This window comes from Trachinotus anak, unplaced genomic scaffold (assembly GCF_046630095.1).
Source record: "Trachinotus anak isolate AG129_WGS33_773 ecotype Australia unplaced genomic scaffold, CSIRO_AGI_Tana_v1 ptg000043l, whole genome shotgun sequence".
Classification (NCBI taxonomy): Eukaryota; Metazoa; Chordata; class Actinopteri; order Carangiformes; family Carangidae; genus Trachinotus; species Trachinotus anak.
This window is the reverse complement of record NW_027273894.1, coordinates 60605-82168: the sequence shown is the minus strand read 5'-3', so window position 1 is coordinate 82168 and position 21564 is coordinate 60605. Positions and strand designations below refer to the sequence as shown.

The 21564-nt window shown below is 39.1% G+C and overlaps 1 protein-coding gene and 1 long non-coding RNA gene across 6 annotated transcripts; one reads left to right on the top strand and one right to left on the bottom strand.

Annotated features, from left to right (window-relative positions):
- Positions 1–945: 945 nt before the first annotated feature.
- LOC139615214 (uncharacterized protein DDB_G0284459-like) lies at positions 946–12043 on the bottom strand. The gene is made up of 19 exons (XM_071473007.1): positions 10241–12043; positions 9328–9551; positions 9161–9232; positions 8703–8872; positions 4946–5200; positions 4754–4841; positions 4375–4664; positions 4151–4279; positions 4006–4053; positions 3755–3913; positions 3445–3534; positions 3138–3170; positions 2897–3038; positions 2750–2803; positions 2254–2669; positions 2030–2158; positions 1885–1932; positions 1634–1792; positions 946–1026 (listed from the first exon to the last, which is right to left on the bottom strand). Exons 1-19 carry the CDS (start codon positions 10303–10305, stop codon positions 946–948), a joined length of 2652 nt encoding a protein of 883 aa, XP_071329108.1. The 5' UTR covers positions 10306–12043.
- Positions 12044–13242: 1199 nt separating this feature from the next.
- Positions 13243–20262, top strand: LOC139615220 (uncharacterized). Of its 5 annotated transcripts, XR_011687309.1 has the most exons (7): positions 13243–13381; positions 14505–14549; positions 15055–15139; positions 15239–15328; positions 15404–15427; positions 15506–18734; positions 19242–20262. It is a non-coding gene; the product is annotated as an uncharacterized lncRNA (long non-coding RNA). The 5 variants fall into 5 exon arrangements; XR_011687307.1 differs by having other exon boundaries at positions 15239–18734; XR_011687308.1 differs by having other exon boundaries at positions 15055–15427.
- The last annotated feature ends 1302 nt before the right edge of the window (positions 20263–21564 follow it).

The following is a 21564-nucleotide window of genomic DNA, read 5'->3' as shown; positions in this document are numbered from 1 at the left end:
TCACTGTCCATCTTCTCCAAAGTCTCTACCTGTATCTTTTCCTCTTTCTTTTGTCCTTCTTCACCATCACTGTCCATTTTCTCCAAAGTCTCTTCACTGTCCATCTTCTCCAAAGTCTCTTCCCTTCCCTTTTCCTGTATCTTTTCCTCTGTCTTTTGTCCTTCTTCACCATCACTGTGCATTTTCTCCAAAGTCTCTTCACTGTCCATCTTCTCCAAAGACTTTTCCTGTATCTTTTCCTCTGTCTTTTGTCCTTCTTCACCATCACTGTCCATCTTCTCCAAAGTCTCTTCCTGTGTCTCTTTCTCTGTCTTTTGTCCTTTATTTATCTTATCTTCTTTCTTATTTCTGTCTTCACCTTCAGTCTTTGACTTCTCCAAAGAGCCCTCATCCACTTCACCTTCTTTTTCTTGTCCTTCATATTCTCCCCCCCTTTCTTCAGGCAGGCTCTTGTGCAAAGCTGTGTCTCCCACTGAGACTTCATTCTCCAACAGCCAGTCCTTGCACACTGTTTCCACCATGGATCCTTAAGTTAAGTAAATAGTGATTGGTTACTATTGAAAACTGTATCAGTATTCATCCTTTGCACTGTACTATGTATTTACCTGAGGGAATCATCTGCCCAACTGTGGATCCAGCCTGGTGTTTAATGTTGTCACCTTAAAAGTGTATAATAAATACATAAATAAATACATGCAACTTTTCTTGTCCAGGCTCTATTACTCCACTTTGTCATATTTTCCCATAATTACCAGATATTGGCATGGTGACTTCAAAGAGAGGTGACTGGTGGAAAATTTTCCATTTCATCATATTGACTCGGTCACACACAGTTTTTGTTGAGTGAGTTTTCAAAATCTTTGCTGTGTTTGGGCTTACAAAAGTCTGCTGCATCTAAAAAAGAAAAAGAAATAAGATGTGAAAATATATTGTAGGTCATGTAGCTCATTTAGCTCGGATGTTCAAGTGTGTTTTAGAGTGCAGTGCTCTTACACCAGGAAGGACTTTGACTGGCACCTTGTCTTTCTGTAGGAAAAGATCAAAGCATGTTGTAAACACTTTAGAAAGCCACTAATTATTATCACAAATTGAGCAGATCTACTTCACAGTCAAACGTTATCATTTAGATTTGTTGGCCCTACAGAAACCCATTTTATCACCTACACACAATGGCAAAGATCCAACACCTATGTAAGAGTCCCTTTATTGTAAAGAATGGACCTGATTTCTGAACAAGTCTGTTTACTGACTATACATGAGTAACAGTTTTTCTTGTTTGTGTTATATGTGGTATATGGTGGTACATGTTGACATTATACTTACTACAGGTGTCTTGAGAATGACAGCACTCAGTGGAACCATGGCTGCATTCAGATTTAGGTCTGGAGATTGGCTCATCAATGCTTGTGTATCCTGTTAATTTAACAATATGAATTAAAGAACAAAAAAAATGGACAAGTGTGGGTTTTAAAAGCCAAGATTCAAGTTTTTATTTTGCTAATGTGGTGAAACTTTAGCTTTTTGTGATTTGATTATTGCCTATTTGATGTTTTATGAAAGACAAAGATAGTTTGTTCATTTGGACTGAAAGCTTTTAGTATCTTCAAAAGCATTTACACTGATAATGACTCACCTCTCTTTGCAGGACAGGGCTCTCAGACCTCTTTCTTTTGGCCACCTTGTGAACCCTTTGTATGACCTGTTTCTCCTCTTCTTCAGAATCATCCTCCGATTCCTGCTGTGTGGGTTTCCATTCATCAGCAGAGCCATCACCTTCAGACGAACTCAACCACTGTTTTTAGGTAACATAAGATTCATTTCAATGATTTTGAATTGAAAGCTAGTAGAATGTGGGGAAGCACTGAATCTAATTATTACTCTCACCTCTCTTTTCTGGAAAGTGTACTCAACCTCCTTTTTATAAGTCCCATCCTGTTTAACAGAGATCACCGTTTGTTTTTTAAAAAATGTCAAAATAATATTAAAAGCTTTGTAATATGTGGAAGTACTGAAAACTGTCAAAACTCACCGTTTGTTGGTTCAAAGTCACAGATACCCCTTTCTCACGCAGCTGGTAAGGTCTTTTTGGCACATGTTCCTTGTCCTCTTCAGGATCATGTTCTGTTTCAGCATCATCCTCATCAGATGAGCTCACCATCTTTTTTTTTGGAAAAATAAAGTATATTAAGCTAATTTTAGAATGACGTATTTTAATTTGCGTGTGGAAACACTGCAGCTACTCACATGTCTCACCTGCTGATCTGACGGCACAAGAGTCTTGTTGCTGTCCATCTTCTCCAAAGTCTCTTCCTGTATCTTTTCCTCTGTCTTTTGTCCTTCACCATCACTGTCCATCTTCTCCAAAGTCTCTTCCTGTATCTTTTCCTCTGTCTTTTGTCCTTCACCATCACTGTCCATCTTCTCCAAAGTCTCTTCCTGTGTCTCTTTCTCTGTCTTTTGTCCTTTATTTATCTTACCTTCTTTCTTATTTCTGTCTTCACCTTCAGTCTTTGACTTCTCCAAAGAGCCCTCATCCACTTCACCTTCTTTTTCTTGTCCTTCATATTCTCCCCCCCTTTCTTCAGGCAGGCTCTTGTGCAATGCTGTGTCTCCCACTGAGACTTCATTCTCCAACAGCCAGTCCTTGCACACTGTTTCCACCATGGATCCTTTATGTTAAGTAAATAGTGACTGGTTACTATTGAAAACTGTATCAGTATTCATCCTTTGCACTGTACTATGTATTTACCTGAGGGAATCATCTGCCCAACTGTGGATCCAGCCTGGTGTTTAATGTTGTCACCTTAAAAGTGTATAATAAATACATAAATAAATACATGTAACTTTTCTTGTCCAGGCTCTATTACTCCACTTTGTCATATTTTCCCATAATTACCAGATATTGGCATGGTGACTTCAAAGAGAGATGACTGGTGGAAAATTTTCCATTTCATCATATTGACTCGGTCACACACAGTTTTTGTTGAGTGAGTTTTCAAAATCTTTGCTGTGTTTGGGCTTACAAAAGTCTGCTGCATCTAAAAAAGAAAAAGAAATAAGATGTGAAAATATATTGTAGGTCATGTAGCTCATTTAGCTCGGATGTTCAAGTGTGTTTTAGAGTGCAGTGCTCTTACACCAGGAAGGACTTTGACTGGCACCTTGTCTTTCTGTAGGAAAAGATCAAAGCATGTTGTAAACACTTTAGAAAGCCACTAATTATTAACACAAATTGAGCAGATCTACTTCACAGTCAAAAGTTATCATTTAGATTTGTTGGCCCTACAGAAACCCATTTTATCACCTACACACAATGGCAAAGATCCAACATCTATGTAAGAGTCCCTTTATTGTAAAGAATGGACCTGATTTCTAAACAAGTCTGTTTACTGACTATACATGAGTAACAGTTTTTACATGTTTACATGTTGACATTATACTTACTACAGGTGTCTTGAGAATGACAGCACTCAGTGGAACCATGGCTGCATTCAGATTTAGGTCTGGAGATTGGCTCATCAATGCTTGTGTATCCTGTTAATTTAACAATATGAATTAAAGAACAAAAAAAATGGACAAGTGTGGGTTTTAAAAGCCAAGATTCAAGTTTTTATTTTGCTAATGTGGGGAAACTTTAGCTTTTTGTGATTTGATTATTGCCTATTTGATGTTTTATGAAAGACAAAGATAGTTTGTTCATTTGGACTGAAAGCTTTTAGTATCTTCAAAAGCATTTACACTGATAATGACTCACCTCTCTTTGCAGGACAGGGCTCTCAGATCTCTTTCTTTTGGCCACCTTGTGAACCCTTCGTATGACCTGTTCCTCCTCTTCTTCAGAATCATCCTCCGATTCCTGCTGTGTGGGTTTCCATTCATCAGCAGAGCCATCACCTTCAGACGAACTCAACCACTGTTTTTAGGTAACATAAGATTCATTTCAATGATTTTGAATTGAAAGCTAGTAGAATGTGGGGAAGCACTGAATCTAATTATTACTCTCACCTCTCTTTTCTGGAAAGTGTACTCAATCTCCTTTTTATAAGTCCCATCCTGTTTAACAGAGATCACCGTTTGTTTTTTAAAAAAGGTCAAAATAATATTAAAAGCTTTGTAATATGTGGAAGTACTGAAAACTGTCAAAACTCACCGTTTGTTGGTTCAAAGTCACAGATACCCCTTTCTCACGCAGCTGGTAAGGTCTTTTTGGCACATGTTCCTTGTCCTCTTCAGGATCATGTTCTGTTTCAGCATCATCCTCATCAGATGAGCTCACCATCTTTTTTTTTGGAAAAATAAAGTATATTAAGCTAATTTTAGAATGACGTATTTTAATTTGCGTGTGGAAACACTGCAGCTACTCACATGTCTCACCTGCTGATCTGACGGCACAAGAGTCTTGTTGCTGTTCACCTGGTGCAGCTTCAGCCTTTTTCTCACAGGCTTCTCTTGACCCAATGGTTCCTGCACCTCCTCTTCAAACCCTTGATTGTCTTCAATTTGTGCAGCTTCTTTGTCCTCCCTTTCATCCTCTGAGGAAGCAGTGGTCATGGTGTTGTCTTTCTTGTGTTTCTCTCTGCATTTCCTTTTCTTTGCTGCATATGTAGAAATTGCCATCATTGACAATCCTCTGCTTTGGAGTGTGACCTCTGCTGGGTCCTCCGCTGTGCAAAGAAATGGATGAAATGAATAAAAGTTGATGCATACTACAATAAAAAATAGGTTTGGAATTGATTTATATTCCTGAAAAAACCTTGATAAAATCTTTTTGCTGTATTTGCATCATGACACATGAAAGTGGCCACTTTCTGGTAGGTTTTATGGCCCAACTGCCGCTTGGCCTGGAGGAATGAATTTAAAAAAGAAATACATACAAGTGCAAAATTAATTAACTTTTCATGACACTTAATTGTTTTCAATAAAAAAACATGAGAAGTTATCTTACATAAGTGGCAACAGAGGAGCGCAGCATGTTGAAAGTTGGGGCTGTCCCCAAGCCCATCCCCTCCCAGGCCTCCTTGAAATATTCAGACAGCTTCAGCAGGACGCCTCCACTGGTCGTGTGAAAGAAGGTAGAAGCCTTTTCACCTCCTTCAATTCTGCATCGAAGCCGGTTGTAACGCCGCAACCAGGAATATTCGCTTGGATTGAGGGGTACAGCTGCTTCACCAAAGTACCTTTGAGTCTTGTGCTGTCCAACCTAATAATTCAGAAAAGACGACTTTTCATTCTGACCAACTCAATCAATCTTTATTTGTATAGTGCCAAATCACAACAAAGTCATCTCAAGGCACTTTACACATAGAGCAGGTCTAGACTCTTCAGGTTTCATTTAAAGAGACCCAACATTCCCACATGAGCAGCACTTGGCGACAGTGGCAAGAAAAAAACTCCCTTTTAAAGGTAAGAAAGCTAAGAACCAGAACCCGGCTCATAGTGGGAGAACATCTGCCTCAACCGGTTGGTAGAGAGGAGAGAGAGGAAAGAGAGGAGAGAGAAGCACATTGAAAAACAACATTGAAGTTAGAAGGTTCAGGACAGGAATCTATACACCGACGTCTACAGCCCCAGATTACCTGTCAAATGAGAAAGCACAGACAACTCCTGGGAAGGAGTTTAGGTTATCAAATGCATTAATAGTGAGTCAGAGAAGGCTAGCTCCATGGTACAACTTAGAAACACAAGCTTTAAAGCAAAATTCAAGGAAACTAGAAAGAAGGTGGCGTTCTACTAACCTGGATGAATCTCTAAAGGCTTGGAAAGACAGCCTATTGGCGTATAAAAAAAGCCTCCGTAAAGCCAGAACATCCTATTATTCATCATTGATAGAGGAAAACAAGAACAATCCCAGGTTTCTGTTCAGCACTGTAGCCAGGCTGACAGACAGCCATAGCTCTGTTGACCCATCTATACCTTTAGCCCTCAGTTGTAATGACTTTATGAGCTTCTTTACAGATAAAATTGTCTCTGTTAGAGAAAAAATCTCCTCCCCACAGCTGGCTCAGATGTACTGTCCAGTTCAGCAGCCTCAGAGTCGACTGTAACTGGCTTATATTTTGACTGTTTCTCTCCTGTACATCTCCCTGAGCTCACTTCAACAGTTTCGTCATCTAAACCATCGACTTGTCTTCTTGACCCCGTTCCAACAAGGTTGTTCAAAGAAGTTTTTCCTTTAATCGACACCTCTACATTAAGTCTGATTAACTTATCTTTATCAACAGGTTATGTACCGCAGGCTTTTAAAGTTGCAGTAATTAAACCTCTACTTAAAAAGCCTACTCTTGATCCTGATGTTTTAGCCAATTATAGACCTATATCCAACCTCCCCTTTATTTCCAAAATCCTTGAGAAGGTTGTTGCAAACCAGTTATGTGATTATTTGCACAGGAATGGTTTGTTTGAAGATTTTCAGTCAGGTTTTAGAGTCCATCATAGCACAGAAACAGCTCTGGTTAAGGTTACCAATGATCTCCTCAAAGCTTCAGACAATGGACTTGTCTCTGTACTTGTCCTACTAGATCTTAGTGCTGCATTTGACACGATCGATCATAAGATTTTATTACAGAGACTAGAACATATGGTCGGCATCAAAGGAACCACACTAAGCTGGTTTAAGTCATATCTGTCAGATAGACTCCAGTTTGTTCATGTTAATAATGACTCCTCTATCATCACAGAAGTCAGTCATGGAGTTCCACAAGGTTCTGTGCTAGGACCAATGCTCTTCAGTCTATATATGTTCCCTCTGGGAAACATTATTAGGAGGCGCCAGATTAATTTCCATTGTTACGCAGATGACACCCAGCTGTACTTATCCATGAAGCCAGGTGAGACTAACCAGGTAGCCAAGCTTCAGGTCTGTCTTAAGGACATAAAAATCTGGATGACCAGTAATTTCTTACTCTTAAATTCAGACAAAACTGAAGTTATTGTAATTGGCCCAAAACACCTCAGAGATACACTATGTGATAATATACTGACTCTGGATGACATCACCTTGGCCTCCAGTGCTACAGTCAGAAACCTTGGTGTCATTTTTGACCAGGACTTGTCCTTTACTTCACATATAAAGCAAGTCTCTAGGATAGCCTTCTTCCACCTGCGCAATATTGCTAAAATCAGACCCATTCTATGTCTAAAGGATGCTGAAAAACTAGTTCATGCCTTTGTTACCTAAAGACTGGACTACTGTAACTCTTTATTGTCAGGATGTCCCAAAAATTCAGTAAAAAGCCTCCAATTGATCCAGAATGCGGCAGCATGAGTACTGACAGGAACTAGGAAACGGGATCACATCTCTCCTGTGTTAGCCTCTCTGCATTGGCTCCCTGTAAAATCCAGAATCGAATTTAAAATCCTCCACCTCACCTACAAAGCCATTAATGGTCAGGCACCATCGTACCTTGGAGAGCTTATAGTTCCCTATTTTCCCAATAGGACAATTCGCTCTCTAAATGCAGGTCAACTTGTGGTTCCCAGAGTTTGTAAGAGTAGAATGGGGGGCAGAGCCTTCAGCTATCAGGCTCCTCTCCTGTGATGTTCTCCAGCTCCCAGTGTGGGTTCGGGAGGCAGACACCCTCTCTACCTTTAAGATCAGGCTTAAAACTGTCTTGTTTAGTAAAGCTTATAGTTAGGGCTGGCTCGGGTATGTCCTGACCCATCCCTTAGCTATGCTGCTATAGAGCTAGACTGCTAGGGGATTCCCATGATTCACTGGGCGCTCTCTCTCTATTTCTGTCTCTCTCCCCCTCTCTCTCTCAATGACTTCATGCCATTAACTTTGTATTTGTTCTCTCCCGTAGTTTGTGCTTCTCCTCTCTCTCCCTCTCTCTTTCCTCATTCTGCAGGTATCTCTGCCTCGGGAGCAGCAGGATCCAGATCCACCACTACTCATCTTTACTATTAACCACTGTTACCTGTCATTATTATTGATAACACCATTACCGACACAGCTGTTCCTGGTCTCTCTCTCTCTCTCTCTTCTCTCCCCTCTCCTCCCCCTCCCCCTCTTTCTATCTTCTCCTAAACCCAACCGGTCGAGGCAGACGGCCGCCCACCCTGAGCCCGGTTCTGTTGGAGGTTTCTTCCTGTTAAAAGGGAGTTTTTCCTTTACCCCCTGTTGCCAAGCGCTTGCTCGTTGTGGAAACTGTTGGGTTTTTTTTTTCTGTAACAAAGTAAGGTCTTGACCTTACCCTGTAAAGTTCCTTGAGATAATGTATATTATGATTTGGCGCTATACAAATAAAATTGAATTGAATTGAATTGAATTAATAGTACATGAATGTTAATGGATATAGATGGATGGATAGAGAGAAAGAGGGAGGAGGAGAGAGGAGCTCAGTGCATCATGGGAGTCCCCCAGCAGTCTAAGCCTATAGCAGCATAAACTGGAGCTGGAGCCCTAACTATAAGCTTTATCACAAAGGAAAGTTTGAAGCTACTCTTAAATGTAGAGAGGGCGTCTACCCCTTGTACCCAAACTGGTAGATGGTTCCACAGGAGAGGAACCTGATAACTGAAGGCTCTGCCTCCCATTCTACTTTTAGAGATACTCTTGTGTCCTTTCAGTTTTTGCAATAGAAGATACTGAAGAGTACGGTTTAGACCTGCTCTATGTGTAAAGTGCCTTGAGATGACTTTGTTGTGATTTGGCGCTATATAAATAAAGATTGATTGATTGACTGAATAATGTTTGCACTTACACGGATGATGCGGGCACCCTGCTTAGTCTTTTCTGCTGCCTTGACCTCCTTTGTGGTCATGTTGATCACAACACCCTTTCGGTGGCCAGTTGTTGCAATAATATATCCACCCAACAGTCCAAAAAACTCTTTCAGATGTGCTCGATCCTCTGGATGCTTCTCAAGGTCAACTGTAAAAGCAGAGGACGGACATTGTATGCATTAGCTTGCAATCATGATGTTCTTTACCTAAGGACCACACATTGGCCACACAAAAGCAGCAAAGCACAATATTATACTATGGAAATTGGACATCCAATCCACCAGACCAGCCCATATATAAAAACCCAGTTTGTAGATGTAATGTAAAATCTGCAGAACAGTATCTTAACCCAAAGTTTGAGTCTGGAGAAGCCCTGTAACATTAAATAAACCTTATTTTTACAAATCTGAAACTTATGCTGAGCAACGATCCATACCCAGTACTGCAGTGATCTTCTTCGGAGCCTCATCTATAAAGCATGCATGCTTCTGTGCCCTGACCAGTCTCTCTGAAATTTCAAATAGCATTTATTATATGCATGTTCTCTGCTTTTACTGATATGATGTTAATGTTTGGAGGTGGAGTTTTGAATGTTAAACTTACCAGATTTACTTCGCCTCACACTGAGCTGGTGCCCGACCACTTCCCGGCCAATATCTCTGATCCGCGCCCTCAGCTCTACCAAGATGGAGTTGATTTTTTTTGTTCCCAGTCTGACAGCTGGTGGTGACATGTTTGAAATGTATTTCATAAAGGCCACAGCATCCATCAAATAGCTTCTCTGGGTTGTTGGTTTGAACCCTTTTTCTTGAAGGACTGCAACAAAACTTGAAAGACAAAAATACAAATAAAGTCATGTCCTCTACCCTACAATACACTGATGCTTCTTACAGTGTAAGGCAAGGCATTGAAAGGAATTGTTTTTTAACCTGGATTTAAAAATGTTCACATTTCCTGATTTAATTGAAGGAAATTTTGGTTGATCCAATCTGTTACTTGCTGTAAACAGTGACACAATGACTGTATTGGACTGTAGTCACCTGGGAACAGTGCTAGATATATCTGTGTGTCATCTGCATAACTGTGGTAGTCAACATTAGAGTTCTGCAGAATTGACACAAAGACAGCATATATAGACTGAACAGAAGGGGTCCAAGAACTGAACCCTGAGGAACTCCACATGTCATAGCCATTCGATCAGATTCATAACTTCCAGTGGTCCCAAAATAACTCTGCTCCTCCAGGTAGGACCTGAACCATTCTGGGACTGTTCCGCTGAGTCCTGCCCAAGTTTCCAACCTGTTCAACAGTATACTGTGATCCACAGTGTCAAATGCAGCACTGAGATCCAACAGGACCAGAACTGACACCTTGCCTGACTCAGTGTTCAACCTTATGTCATTTAACACTCTAATAAGAGCTGTTTCTGTACTGTGGTGAGGTTGGAAGCCTGATTGAAATTTGTCAAAAAGTCCACTGGAGTTCAAGAAATTGCTGAGTTAAGTGTAGTACTTACCCACGGATTCTAGCATGGTTACACAGGAAAAGAAGGTTAACATTTGGGATTGCTGAGTCTGCCATGTATTGTAGAAAATCGAGAACATGTTTGGCTCGCTGCTTGGCATTTTCAGAAGTTTTCCTACTGGGGTTGGCACCTTCTGTGTGACCCCTAAATTCCTCGACCAATCTTACTGAAGAGGAAAGAATATAAAGCAAATCAAATATTTTTGCATGGTCTTCTTTCTTAAATCATTGACCTCAGATGTCTTTACAATCTGCACATTAAAACAACATCTCCTATCTTTCAAGTTCAATACTAGTACAGTGACTATGATATGAGGGTATCTTCACCATAGCGAGGGGCTTTGCTGGGGGAAAATGGTGCACGTCTGCGATGTTTTGCTGCCTGAAAAAAGCACATGAAGATTTTTTGTAATCAAGAGTAAAGAGAAAAAATTGGTCACATTTAAGAAGTACACCACAGGAATAACTCAACACTCACAGTTGCACGCACTGTTGAACAATGAAGCTGCTTGAGCTCATCGTTTCTCTCAATTTCAATCTGGAGCAGGTCCTTCACAACCTTTAGTTCAGCAGAGAGAAACTGGCAGTTCCTGCACCCAGGATCAGGGTTCCTCAGGACAGAACGCCTTCTTCCTCGCTTGGCCTGTTGGTAAGCTGTTCCGGCTGGGGTAAGCTTAATCGGGGATAACACTGATGTGAAGCAGGAAGACTGGCTGGTTGAGGGAGAAGGATCCTGCATAGCTGGTGTGTCTGGGTCACAAGAAGCCTGGCTGGTTGAGGGAGAAGGATCCTGCATAGCTGGTGTGTCTGGGTCACAAGAAGCCTGGCTGGCAAGGGGAGTACTAAACATGGGGACCGAAAGAGGAGGCACAATGGCAGAAGCTGCAGCATGGGAAGCAGCTTGTGATCTGGCCTCTATCACCCTCCTGACACCCTCTTCAATCGCTTTATCATCCACCTCATCAAGATGTGACACCATTGGTGGTGTGGGTTTTGATGCACGTAGGAGGGCCAGTTCTCTCGCAATGTATCTGTCTTTAGCTTTTTGAATGTAAAGTGTAACCATTGGCTTCTACAAAAAAAAGCAGAATGTACATTTAGTAAATCATTTCATTACGTCTGAAAAAGTTGCATTATTAATATTTCATTACCTTTAGCATCATGCATTTATTTAACCAGCAATATTGTTTCTGTGGGATGTGTAGCACTAAATAAATACAGCATTTCTGAACCTATATCAACCACACAAGGATCAAATGAAGAACACAGACCCACCACACAGCAAGGAAGAACAAGAAGCACTACAAGGACCAAAGTTGCTGGGCTTAAGATCTAGACCTGACTCAACAACACACATATATCACACAGAGGGACTACCTTCAGGCTGTGGATCCTTTGCAGATGCTTGTCGAGTCGGTTAATATATTTAGACTGGCAGGAACGCACTGGGCAGTCCAGATTTACATTAAAACTGTAGAAGCAAGAAGAGTCTTTGATTCGAGTCTTTGAAGTGTGGAAGTGAAATGAAACAAAGTACTAAGAAAATATGCAGACATTTCTTTGTAACATGTGTAACCACTTAACACTTAAAAATGTTAAAAATATATGAGATTTGCTAATACAGACTATTCATGACCTGCCTCGCATCTAATTTTTAAAATCAGTTGTAGCCTTATACATCACAGACCAATATTTACATTTGCATTACATTACTTGTTACTGAAAAAAGTACTTTTTTTGTGTAACAATGGCCAAAATGACTGATTGATGTTTTCTTTTTGTAGTGCTGCACTGGACAGGATACATTTGAGATTATTCTTCAAGTTGGTTTTGTTTTAGCAGCCCTCTTCATGATCACCATTATGGTCTGGCTTGGCTACATGATGTTTTGGAAGAACTAAAATAAAAGTGATGTTCATCTGTTCAAAGTAAATGTTTACTCATTATCATCTCATACTCATTATCATTAAGTTTTTCAGTAAGAATTCATGTTTGTTTTAAAGTCTTTGAAAGGGTCTCAAAGGTAAAAGTTGGGTACTTTAGCCTTTAGATACTGAAAAAGTGGTCTTCAGTAATTTCATGAACGCTGGAGTCATACTTAAGTTACTTCCTGTTGTGTGAGACAAAGCTGTCATGACTGTATCTCCATACATCCATATTTGGCCAAAGAGGTCTCAGTCGTTCTCTAGCCAACTTAATATTTTTAATAAATAAAGGGTCTCAAAGGTAAAAGTTGGGTGTTATAGCAATAAAATGTATGGATGTAGGGTCTAACAACCAACATCCCGAATTTCTCTTGTAAAGGGCATATTACCAGCAAGTAGGATCTATACTGCAGTATTGGATCTGAAAAAAGTACTTTTATTACAATGATTTTTTAAAAGCAACAACTCACTATACAACACTGATTAACAATATTATTTTGGACCCTATTTCATTGATAGTGAAAAAGCACCATAAGAAGCCTCTTTAAGAGCATCCTTAAGAGAAAACAGGACACTTACTGTCGATGAGAAAACTTGCTCAGAAGACTCAACTCTGTTTTGTTGACCACCTTTTCTGTGCTTCTCAGATGTTGGACTATATCGGCATACAGTTCCCCACATATTGGACACTTGTGCTTACTCCTCACAGACTGCTTGCTTGGAGGGCTGCAGTCAGAAGAGTCCTGCTGCTGTGGTCCTGCTGTCTGAGGCTCCTCATCAGGTTCCTGTACATGGACACAAAAATACTGCTCATAAAAGCCTAATAGTAGATATTGGTGAACTAATTACAGAGATAATCTGTGACCTGTTTCCATCATACCCTATGATATGTGCCATACAAAAACAACAAGCAGTCCTTCATTGCCCAGACTCCACAGATATCCAACATGTCAGTATTTTTGGATTTTACCTGATTGCTGGTTGCTGCAACACCTGCGTCCATGATTCCTCCTGAACTTATGCTCTCTTCATGCCCTTCGTGTACGGAGGAGATGGGTCTGCTCCGATTGGCTGAAAAGTTAACGACTGCGCTGATTGGCTGCTCCAGTGTGTCAGTGACGTAGTGGATTTATGTGAACTGGCCTCGAAATATCATCTGCTTTGTGTTTTAAAAAACGAAAAAATTAAAGATTTCAGCTTTTCTCCAGGTAAGAGTCAAGTTCTGGTTTGTAGCCCACTTTGTTTCCTTTTTCTGTTATGTTGCTGTAATGCTGCACAATTACACCACCCTTTTACTGTTTTGCTTGTTAAAATGCTGTTCAGATGTGGATTTGTGGCCCACTTTGGTCTCTTTAGTAGATTAAGTTTTATTTTATTTGGAAATCTCTGAGCTCCGATTGGCGGAGGTGGAGGTAAAAGTTCCGCAAGTGAATCTGTCCATTTTCTCTGTATAGTAATAACTGAGGACCCACTTTTGCAGTAAAAGATTAAAACTTGTAAAAAGTCTGATACAATGTATTCTGCTATTAAGTAGCACACTACTTTAATATTATAGAGCTCTGGCAATTATGAACACAACTTACTGTAGAGCTGTCTCTACATATTTAACATAGGTCAAATAGATCTTATTTGACATAATCAATAAAAAATGTATTACATCATTGACAGAATATGCTTTGGAATATTTTATATACTTTGTGTATTTATTACAATCTCACATTCTTTTAATTGACACCATATGACATGTAAATAATATTTCTAATTATAGTTATGTAGACATTGAGTTTACATCAGCTCATGACCCTTCAAATATTTTTAATACTCAGATATGTGACTAATGATGCTAAATCTGCATTTTCTGAAAACTCATAACTTTACTCACAATTTTCAAACAGTCCAGTTGCCTTCAGACTTTAGATGAGCCTTTGCTTTAACATGACCTAGATGACTAAGGACACACATCACACACATCTTTACCCAAACAGATACATTTATTAACATTTTAAAAGAAACATACACACACAGTAAATCTGTGATTTCATTTTACACATTAATACTTCAAAAAAGCTCCTAAACCACACTTTTCTTCTGAGATATTTTAATTAGTAAACTCTTTATCCCTCATTCATCATGAAAGTGACTCTGATGATGTTCATGAGGATGTATGTATGGGGTCTTGGGGCTAAGAGGATACCTCTCACTCTCTCTCTCTCAGCCAAACTGGTGTGAGGAGGTCTAATATGTTGTAACAGACTAGTTTTCTTGCACCATGTTTAACATGTATGTTCCCATATACAGTCCTGCCCTAACTTTAACCTTTATATTTTACAGTGAAACCCAGGCAGTGCAACCTGAATCTGCAGCCCACCAATCCAAGTACGTCATTATGCTTGTGCATCAACATTGCTGTCTCCCAGGATATTTCACCGGGTTATGGACTTTTGCCATGATGATATTATGCGTTCTTACCCCAGAAGAAGCTTGTTCTCTAAAAATAGCATCTGACGATAATTACTATTATGAAGCTAGAGATAGAAGTGTGTCTCTTAACTGTGAGTTCACTCTTGATTCTGCGGATTTGGAAAATTTGGACAAACAGTGGAACATTGTGCCACCAAACAGGCAGGAAGATGACAAACTTATACTCTGGTATACTCCAAGTATCATTCATAATAATTTATATGTATATTTTGATTTTCTAAGAAATCTTTTACAATAATTTCTACTTTTCAATATTTGTATTGAAACACCTTTAATACTAGGAAATAACATTTGGAATTTGGAAACACTTATATAGACTAGATTTTGAAAAAATGTCTCAACTTTATGGTCTGGTTTGACTGCCAATTCTAATATGAATGTTGTCTCTGCTTTTATTAAGAACGCAAAGAAGATAAAAGAAAATGCACAAGTTTCTCATCCATGTACCACAAGGTCAACCTTGCTTTGATCTTCATTCTGGGCTTGTAAGACCAACATCTCAAGTTATTCATTTTTTGATGAAGTGTGCTGTATTTATTAGACTGATTATGTAAATTGAAAATGAAATCTAATTTATACTCTAGCACCTTGAATATATGGCCCCTCCTCCGAACCATGATGAAGAAAACATTGTCCAGGAACCACAACCAACTGTTGTTGTGGTGGATACTGGGGTAAGTGTTATACTTTTTCATGACTATGGTGTGTAACAATGGCCATAGTGACTGATTGATGTCTTCTTTTTGTAGTGCTGCACTAGAAGAGAATGTGGGGTAAGTGTTATACTTCCTGTTCAAGACTACACTGTGTAACAATGGCCAAAATGACTGATTGATGTTTTCTTTTTGTAGTGCTGCACTGGACAGGATACATTGGAGATAATTCTTCGAGTTGGTTTTGTTTTAGCAGCCCTCTTCATGATCACCATTATGGTCTGGCTTGGCTACATGATGTATTGGAAGAACTAAAATAAAAGTGATGTTCATCTGTTCAAAGTAAATGTTTACTCATTATCATCTCATACTCATTATCATTAAGTTTTTGAGTAAGAATTCATGTTTGTTTAATAAAGTCTTTGAAAGGGTCTCAAAGGTAAAAGTTGGGTATTTTAGCCTTTAGATACTGAAAAAGTGGTCTTCAGTAATCTCATGAATGCTGGAGTCATACTTAAATACTTCCTGTTGTGTGAGACAAAGTTGTCATGACTGTATCTCCATGCATCCATATTTGGCCAAACAGGTCTCAGTCGTTCTCTAGCCAACTTAGTATTTTTAATAAAGGGTCTCACAGTTAAAAGTTGGGTGTTTTAGCAATAAAATGTGGGGATGTTGGTTCTAACAACCAACATCCCGAATTCCTCTTGTATAGGGCACATTACTAGCAAGTAGGATCTATACCGCGGTATTGGATATGCAGTGTAACCTCAACATCTCCATATTAGTCCCTTTTGTGGAAAGAAAACTGTGGGAAATAGCGCCTAATAAAGACATGTTGGGTTTATACTGCAATGTTGGGTCTGACCAATATCTCAGTAGAAATCCATCATGTATGTACAAACCCCTTTTAATAAAGGGACTATTACTGAAATGTTGGTCTTATACAGGGAAATTGGGTCAGACTCAACATTGCAGTATAGACCCAACATCTTCACATTAGTCCCTTTTTTGGAAAAAACTGTGGAAAATAGGGTCTAATATGGAGATGTTGGTTCTATACTGAACTTTTGCTCTCTTCATGCGCACAGGAGATGGGTCTGCTCCGATTGGCTGAAAAGTTAACGACTGCGCTGATTGGCTGCTCCAGTGTGTCAGTGATGTAGTGGATTTATGTGAACTGGCCGCGAAGTATCATCTGCTTTGTGTTTTAGAAAACGTAAAGATTAAAGATTTCAGCTTTTCTCCAGGTAAGAGTCAAGTTCTAGTTTGTAGCCCACTTTCTGTTTCCTTTTTCTGTTATGTTGCTGTAATGCTACACAATTACACCACCCTTTTACTCTTTTGCTTGCTAAATTGCTGTTCAGATGTGGATTTGTGGCCCACTTTGGTCTCTTTTGCAGATAAAGTTTTATTTTATTTGGAAATCTCTGAGCTCTGATTGGCGGAGGTGGAGGTAAAAGTTCCGCAAGTGAATCTGTCCATTTTCTCTGTATAGTAATAACTGAGGACCCACTTTTGCAGTAAAAGATTAAAACTCGTAAAAAGTCTGATACAATGTATTCAGCTGAAAACTTCTTTTTTAATCAGAGCTAAGCACAGTCTTGTGAATAATATTCCGATTATACTTCATGTTCACTATAATACTTGTGTAAAAATTCACAACTTCAAAAATGAGGCCCATTTAGTTGAAAATGAATAATGCTGAAATGCAGTTTTACTTTACACAAAATCCCAAGCCTACACAATTAACGTTTTCAACATTGTGAAAATATATGAAAACATAGACAAAATTATTGTAGCAATGTTTGCTAAGAAGCTGATATTTTCATTGTGGTTCTACCAAATCCAGTAATTACAGGACTATGAAATAATCAACTTTTAACCTGTGTCATCACTTGAAATTCCTGAATGCATACAGAATATTCAAGTAAGCAACATGAAAGTCTTTTACTGAATTGAAAACATTAATCTGCAGGACACAAATTCTTGAATACATACATGCACAGTGTTACCTGTTCATGCATTCACAGTCCTGCAGTGTTAGAAATGTGAAAGACAATGACATATTAGAAGGTACAGTATATTAAGACCACAGAATGATTACAAAGTTGTCATGACTGTATCTCCATATATCCATACTTGGCCAAACAGGTCTCAGTCGTTCTCTAGCCAACTTAGTATTTTTAATAAATAAAGGGTCTCAAAGGTAAAAGTTGGGTGTTTTAGCAATAAAATGTGGGGATGTTGGGTCTAACAACCAACACTCCAAATTTCTCTTGTATAGGGCACATTACCAGCAAGTAGGATCTATACCGCGGTGTTGGATATGCAGTGTAAACTCAACATCTCCATATTAGTCCCTTTTGTGGAAAGAAAACTGTGGGAAATAGTGCCTAATAAAGACATGTTGGGTTTATACTGCAATGTTGGGTCTGACCAATATCTCAGTAGAAATCCATCATGTATGTACAAACCCCTTTTAATAAAGGGACTATTACTGAAATGTTGGTTTTATACAGGGAAATTGGATCTTATTTGACATAATCAATAAAAAATGTATTACATCATTGACAGAATATGCTTTGGAATATTTTATATACTTTGTGCATTTATTACCACTCCCCTAGTATGTTTGTGGGCTTTTGTGATTGTTGTAGCTTAAAATGCCGGATTTTGTGGAACCTTTAAAAAAAAAATGTGTTGAAAGTTGTGATATTTGTAGGCTTTATTTTCTTTACATCACAAGAGAAAGGGCATTTTATCTCCCATTCTTTTAATCGACACCATATAACATGTAAATAATATTTTTAATTATAGTTATGTAGACATTGAGTTTACATCAGCTCATGACCCTTCGAATATTTTTAATACTCAGATATGTGACTAATGATGCTAAATCTGTATTTTCTGAAAACTCATAACTTTACTCAAGATTTTCAAACAGTCCAGTTGCCTTCAGACTTTAGATGAGCCTTTGCTTTAACATGACCTGGATGACTAAGGACACACATCACACACATCTTTACCCAAACAGATACATTTATTAACATTTTAAAAGAAACATACACACACAGTAAATCTGTGATTTCATTTTACACATTAATACTTCAAAAAAGCTCCTAAACCACACTTTTCTTCTGAGATATTTTAATTAGTAAACTCTTTATCCCTCATTCATCATGAAAGTGACTCTGATGATGTTCATGAGGATGTATGTATGGGGTCTTGGGGCTAAGAGGATACCTCTCACTCTCTCTCTCTCAGCCAAACTGGTGTGAGGAGGTCTAATATGTTGTAACAGACCAGTTTTCTTGCACCATGTTTAACATGTATGTTCCCATATACAGTCCTGCCCTAACTGTAACCCTTATATTTTACAGTGAAACCCAGGCAGTGCAACTGAATCTGCAGCCCACCAATCCAAGTACGTCATTATGCTTGTGCATCAACATTGCTGTCTCCCAGGATATTTCACCGGGTTATGGACTTTTGCCATGATGATATTATGCGCTCTTACCCCAGAAGAAGCTTGTTCTCTAAAAATAGCATCTGACGATAATTACTATTATGAAGCTAGAGATAGAAGTGTGTCTCTTAACTGTGAGTTCACTCTTGATTCTGAGGATTTGGAAAATTTGGACAAACAGTGGAACATTGTGCCACCAAACAGGCAGAAAGATGACAAACTTATACTCTGGTATACTCCAAGTATCATTCATAATAATTTATATGTATATTTTGATTTTCTAAGAAATCTTTTACAATAATTTCTACTTTTCAGTACTTGTATTGAAACACCTTTAATACTAGAGAATAACATTTGGAATTTGGAAACGCTGATATAGACTAGATTTTGAAAAAATGTTTCAATTTTATGGTGTGGTTTGACTGCCAATTCTGGTATGAATGTTGTCTCTTTGCTTTTATTAAGAACGCAAAGAAGATAAAAGAAAATGCATGTCATCCATGTACCACAAGGTCAACCTCGCTGTGATCTTCATTCTGGGCTTGTAAGACCAACATCTCAAGTTATTCATTTTTTGATGAAGTGTGCTGTATTTATTAGACTGATTATGTAACTTGAAAATGAAATCTAATTTATACTCTAGCACCTTGAATATATGGCCCCTCCTCCGAACCATGGTGAAGAAAACATTGTCCAGGAACCACAACCAACTGTTGTTGATGTAGATACTGGGGTAAGTGTTATACTTTTTCATGACTACGGCGTGTAACAATGGCCATAATGACTGATTGATGTCTTCTTTTTGTAGTGCTGCACTAGAGGAGAGTGTGGGGTAAGTGTTATACTTCCTGTTCATGACTACACTGTGTAACAATGGCCAAAATGACTGATTGATGTTTTATTTTTGTAGTGTGGCAATCAACAGGATACAATAGAGATTATTCTTCAAGTTTGGTTTAGTTCTAGCAGCCGTCTTGGTGATTTTCATGATTTTCTGGCTTGGCTATGTGGCGTATTGGAAGAAATAAAATAAAAGTGACTGTTCAACTGTTCAAAGTAAATGTTTAATCATTATCATCTCATATTCATTATCATTAAGTTTTTGAGTAAATTCATGTTTGTTTAATAGTCTTTGAAAGGGTCTCAAAGGTAAAAGTTGGGTGTTTTAGCCTTTAGATACTGAAAAAGTGGTCTTCAGTAATCTCATGAATGCTGGAGTCATACTTAAGTTACTTCCTTGTGGTCTTTCACTTCAGAATTAGCCATTGCCTTGAACATAACCTCATCTTAAGTGTCAACTGTTTATGCAGGGCAGGCGGACAGTGGAACCCTCAACTGCCACTTCACACTCTCAGATCAGGATGTGGGACCAATTGATATCGAATGGAGCCTCAAATCTCCAGATGTCCAGAGAGAAGAAAAAACTGTCATTTGGCATGCTGTAGATCAGATATACGCCAACTTTAAACCATTTAAGGGCTGAGTTAATTTCATGTCTCTTGATCCTGTGAGTGGCAACGCTTCAATAGTCATTAGGCACTTGAAATTTTCAGACTCAGGCACCTACCAGTGCAAGGTAAAGAAACTCTCCGGGTACAGCAGCATTTTAATTCGGCTGGCTGTGATGGAAAGGCCAAGTAAACCCAACTGTTACCTGGAGGGTGAGGTTAGGTTGCATAATAAAGTTGTTCTCAAATGCAATTCCAAACACAGCAGCCTGCCCATATGGTACACATGGTCCAAGCCACATGGACCCCAGGCCTTCTCCATTAAGCCTATGTCAGGTGACCTATCTTTGACAATAAGCACAGAAGACGTACTGGGAGACTACATCTGCACATCGCATAGCATTTTTGGCACAGAGGAGTGTGTTCTAACACTCACTCTCCCCTCATCAGTTAACTCTGCTGTTATTCCAGCAGTAGCCTCAGTTTCTGCGCTTGTGTTTGTGATCTCCACGTGTCATCGCGATCTGCTGCTACCGGAAAAGAGAGTCTGGAGAGGACATGGGGAATGACATTTTTGAAGATGAGCTGCCTCCTCACAGATTGGACAAAAAGAAGCTGTCACCGCGAGAGACCTCCCCTGAGCAGGACAACTGCTGCACCCCCTGCCAGGACCAACCCCGCTGCGACCCCTGCCAACGTTCCCATATCAGTGCTCCCTAACGCCTCGTGCAAGGCGATGCCCATCGATTACTATTGTTTTTTTTTCTATGTGCTACAGTTTTTGGTACATGTATCTTGGTGTATGTGTTGTCTGTGTTATGAATAAAGTATTTGTTCAAAGGAGTCATATTATGCCCCTTTCCCAGTTTAATATTTTCATTTTGGTGGTCTATTTACAAGTATTAGCATGTTTTTATGGTCAAACAGGTCATGCATACAGCCGCTCTGTGTCACGCAGCTGAAAACTTCTTTTAATTAGAGCTAAGCACAGTCTTGTGAATAACATTCCGATTATACTTCATGTTTAGTATAATACACAACTTCAAAAATGAGGCCCATTTAGTTGAAAATGATTAATGCTGAAATGCAATGTTGGGTCTGACCAATATCTCAGTAGAAATCCACCATGTATGTAAAAACCCCTTTTAATAAAGGGACTATTACTGAAATGTTGGTTTTATACAGGGAAATTGGGTCAGACTCAACATTGCAGTATAGACCCAACATCTTCACATTAGTCCCTTTTGTGGAAAAAACTGTGGAAAATAGGGTCTAATATGGAGATGTTGGTTCTATACTGCGATGTTGGATCTGACCCAATATCTCAGTAAAGACCCATT

What these genes read in the sequence shown, in the direction of transcription:
- LOC139615214 (XM_071473007.1), bottom strand. Translation starts at nt 10,305, where the DNA reads ATGGCAGACTCAGCAATCCCAAATGTTAACCTTCTTTTCCTGTGTAAC. An exon ending in AACCATGCTAGAATCCGTGG is followed by an intron (nt 9,552 to 10,240) that starts GTAAGTACTACA and finishes TTGTCTTTCAAG; the next exon opens with TTTTGTTGCAGTCCTTCAAG. An exon ending in ACACTTTCCAGAAAAGAGAG is followed by an intron (nt 1,793 to 1,884) that starts GTGAGAGTAATA and finishes ACCTAAAAACAG; the next exon opens with TGGTTGAGTTCGTCTGAAGG.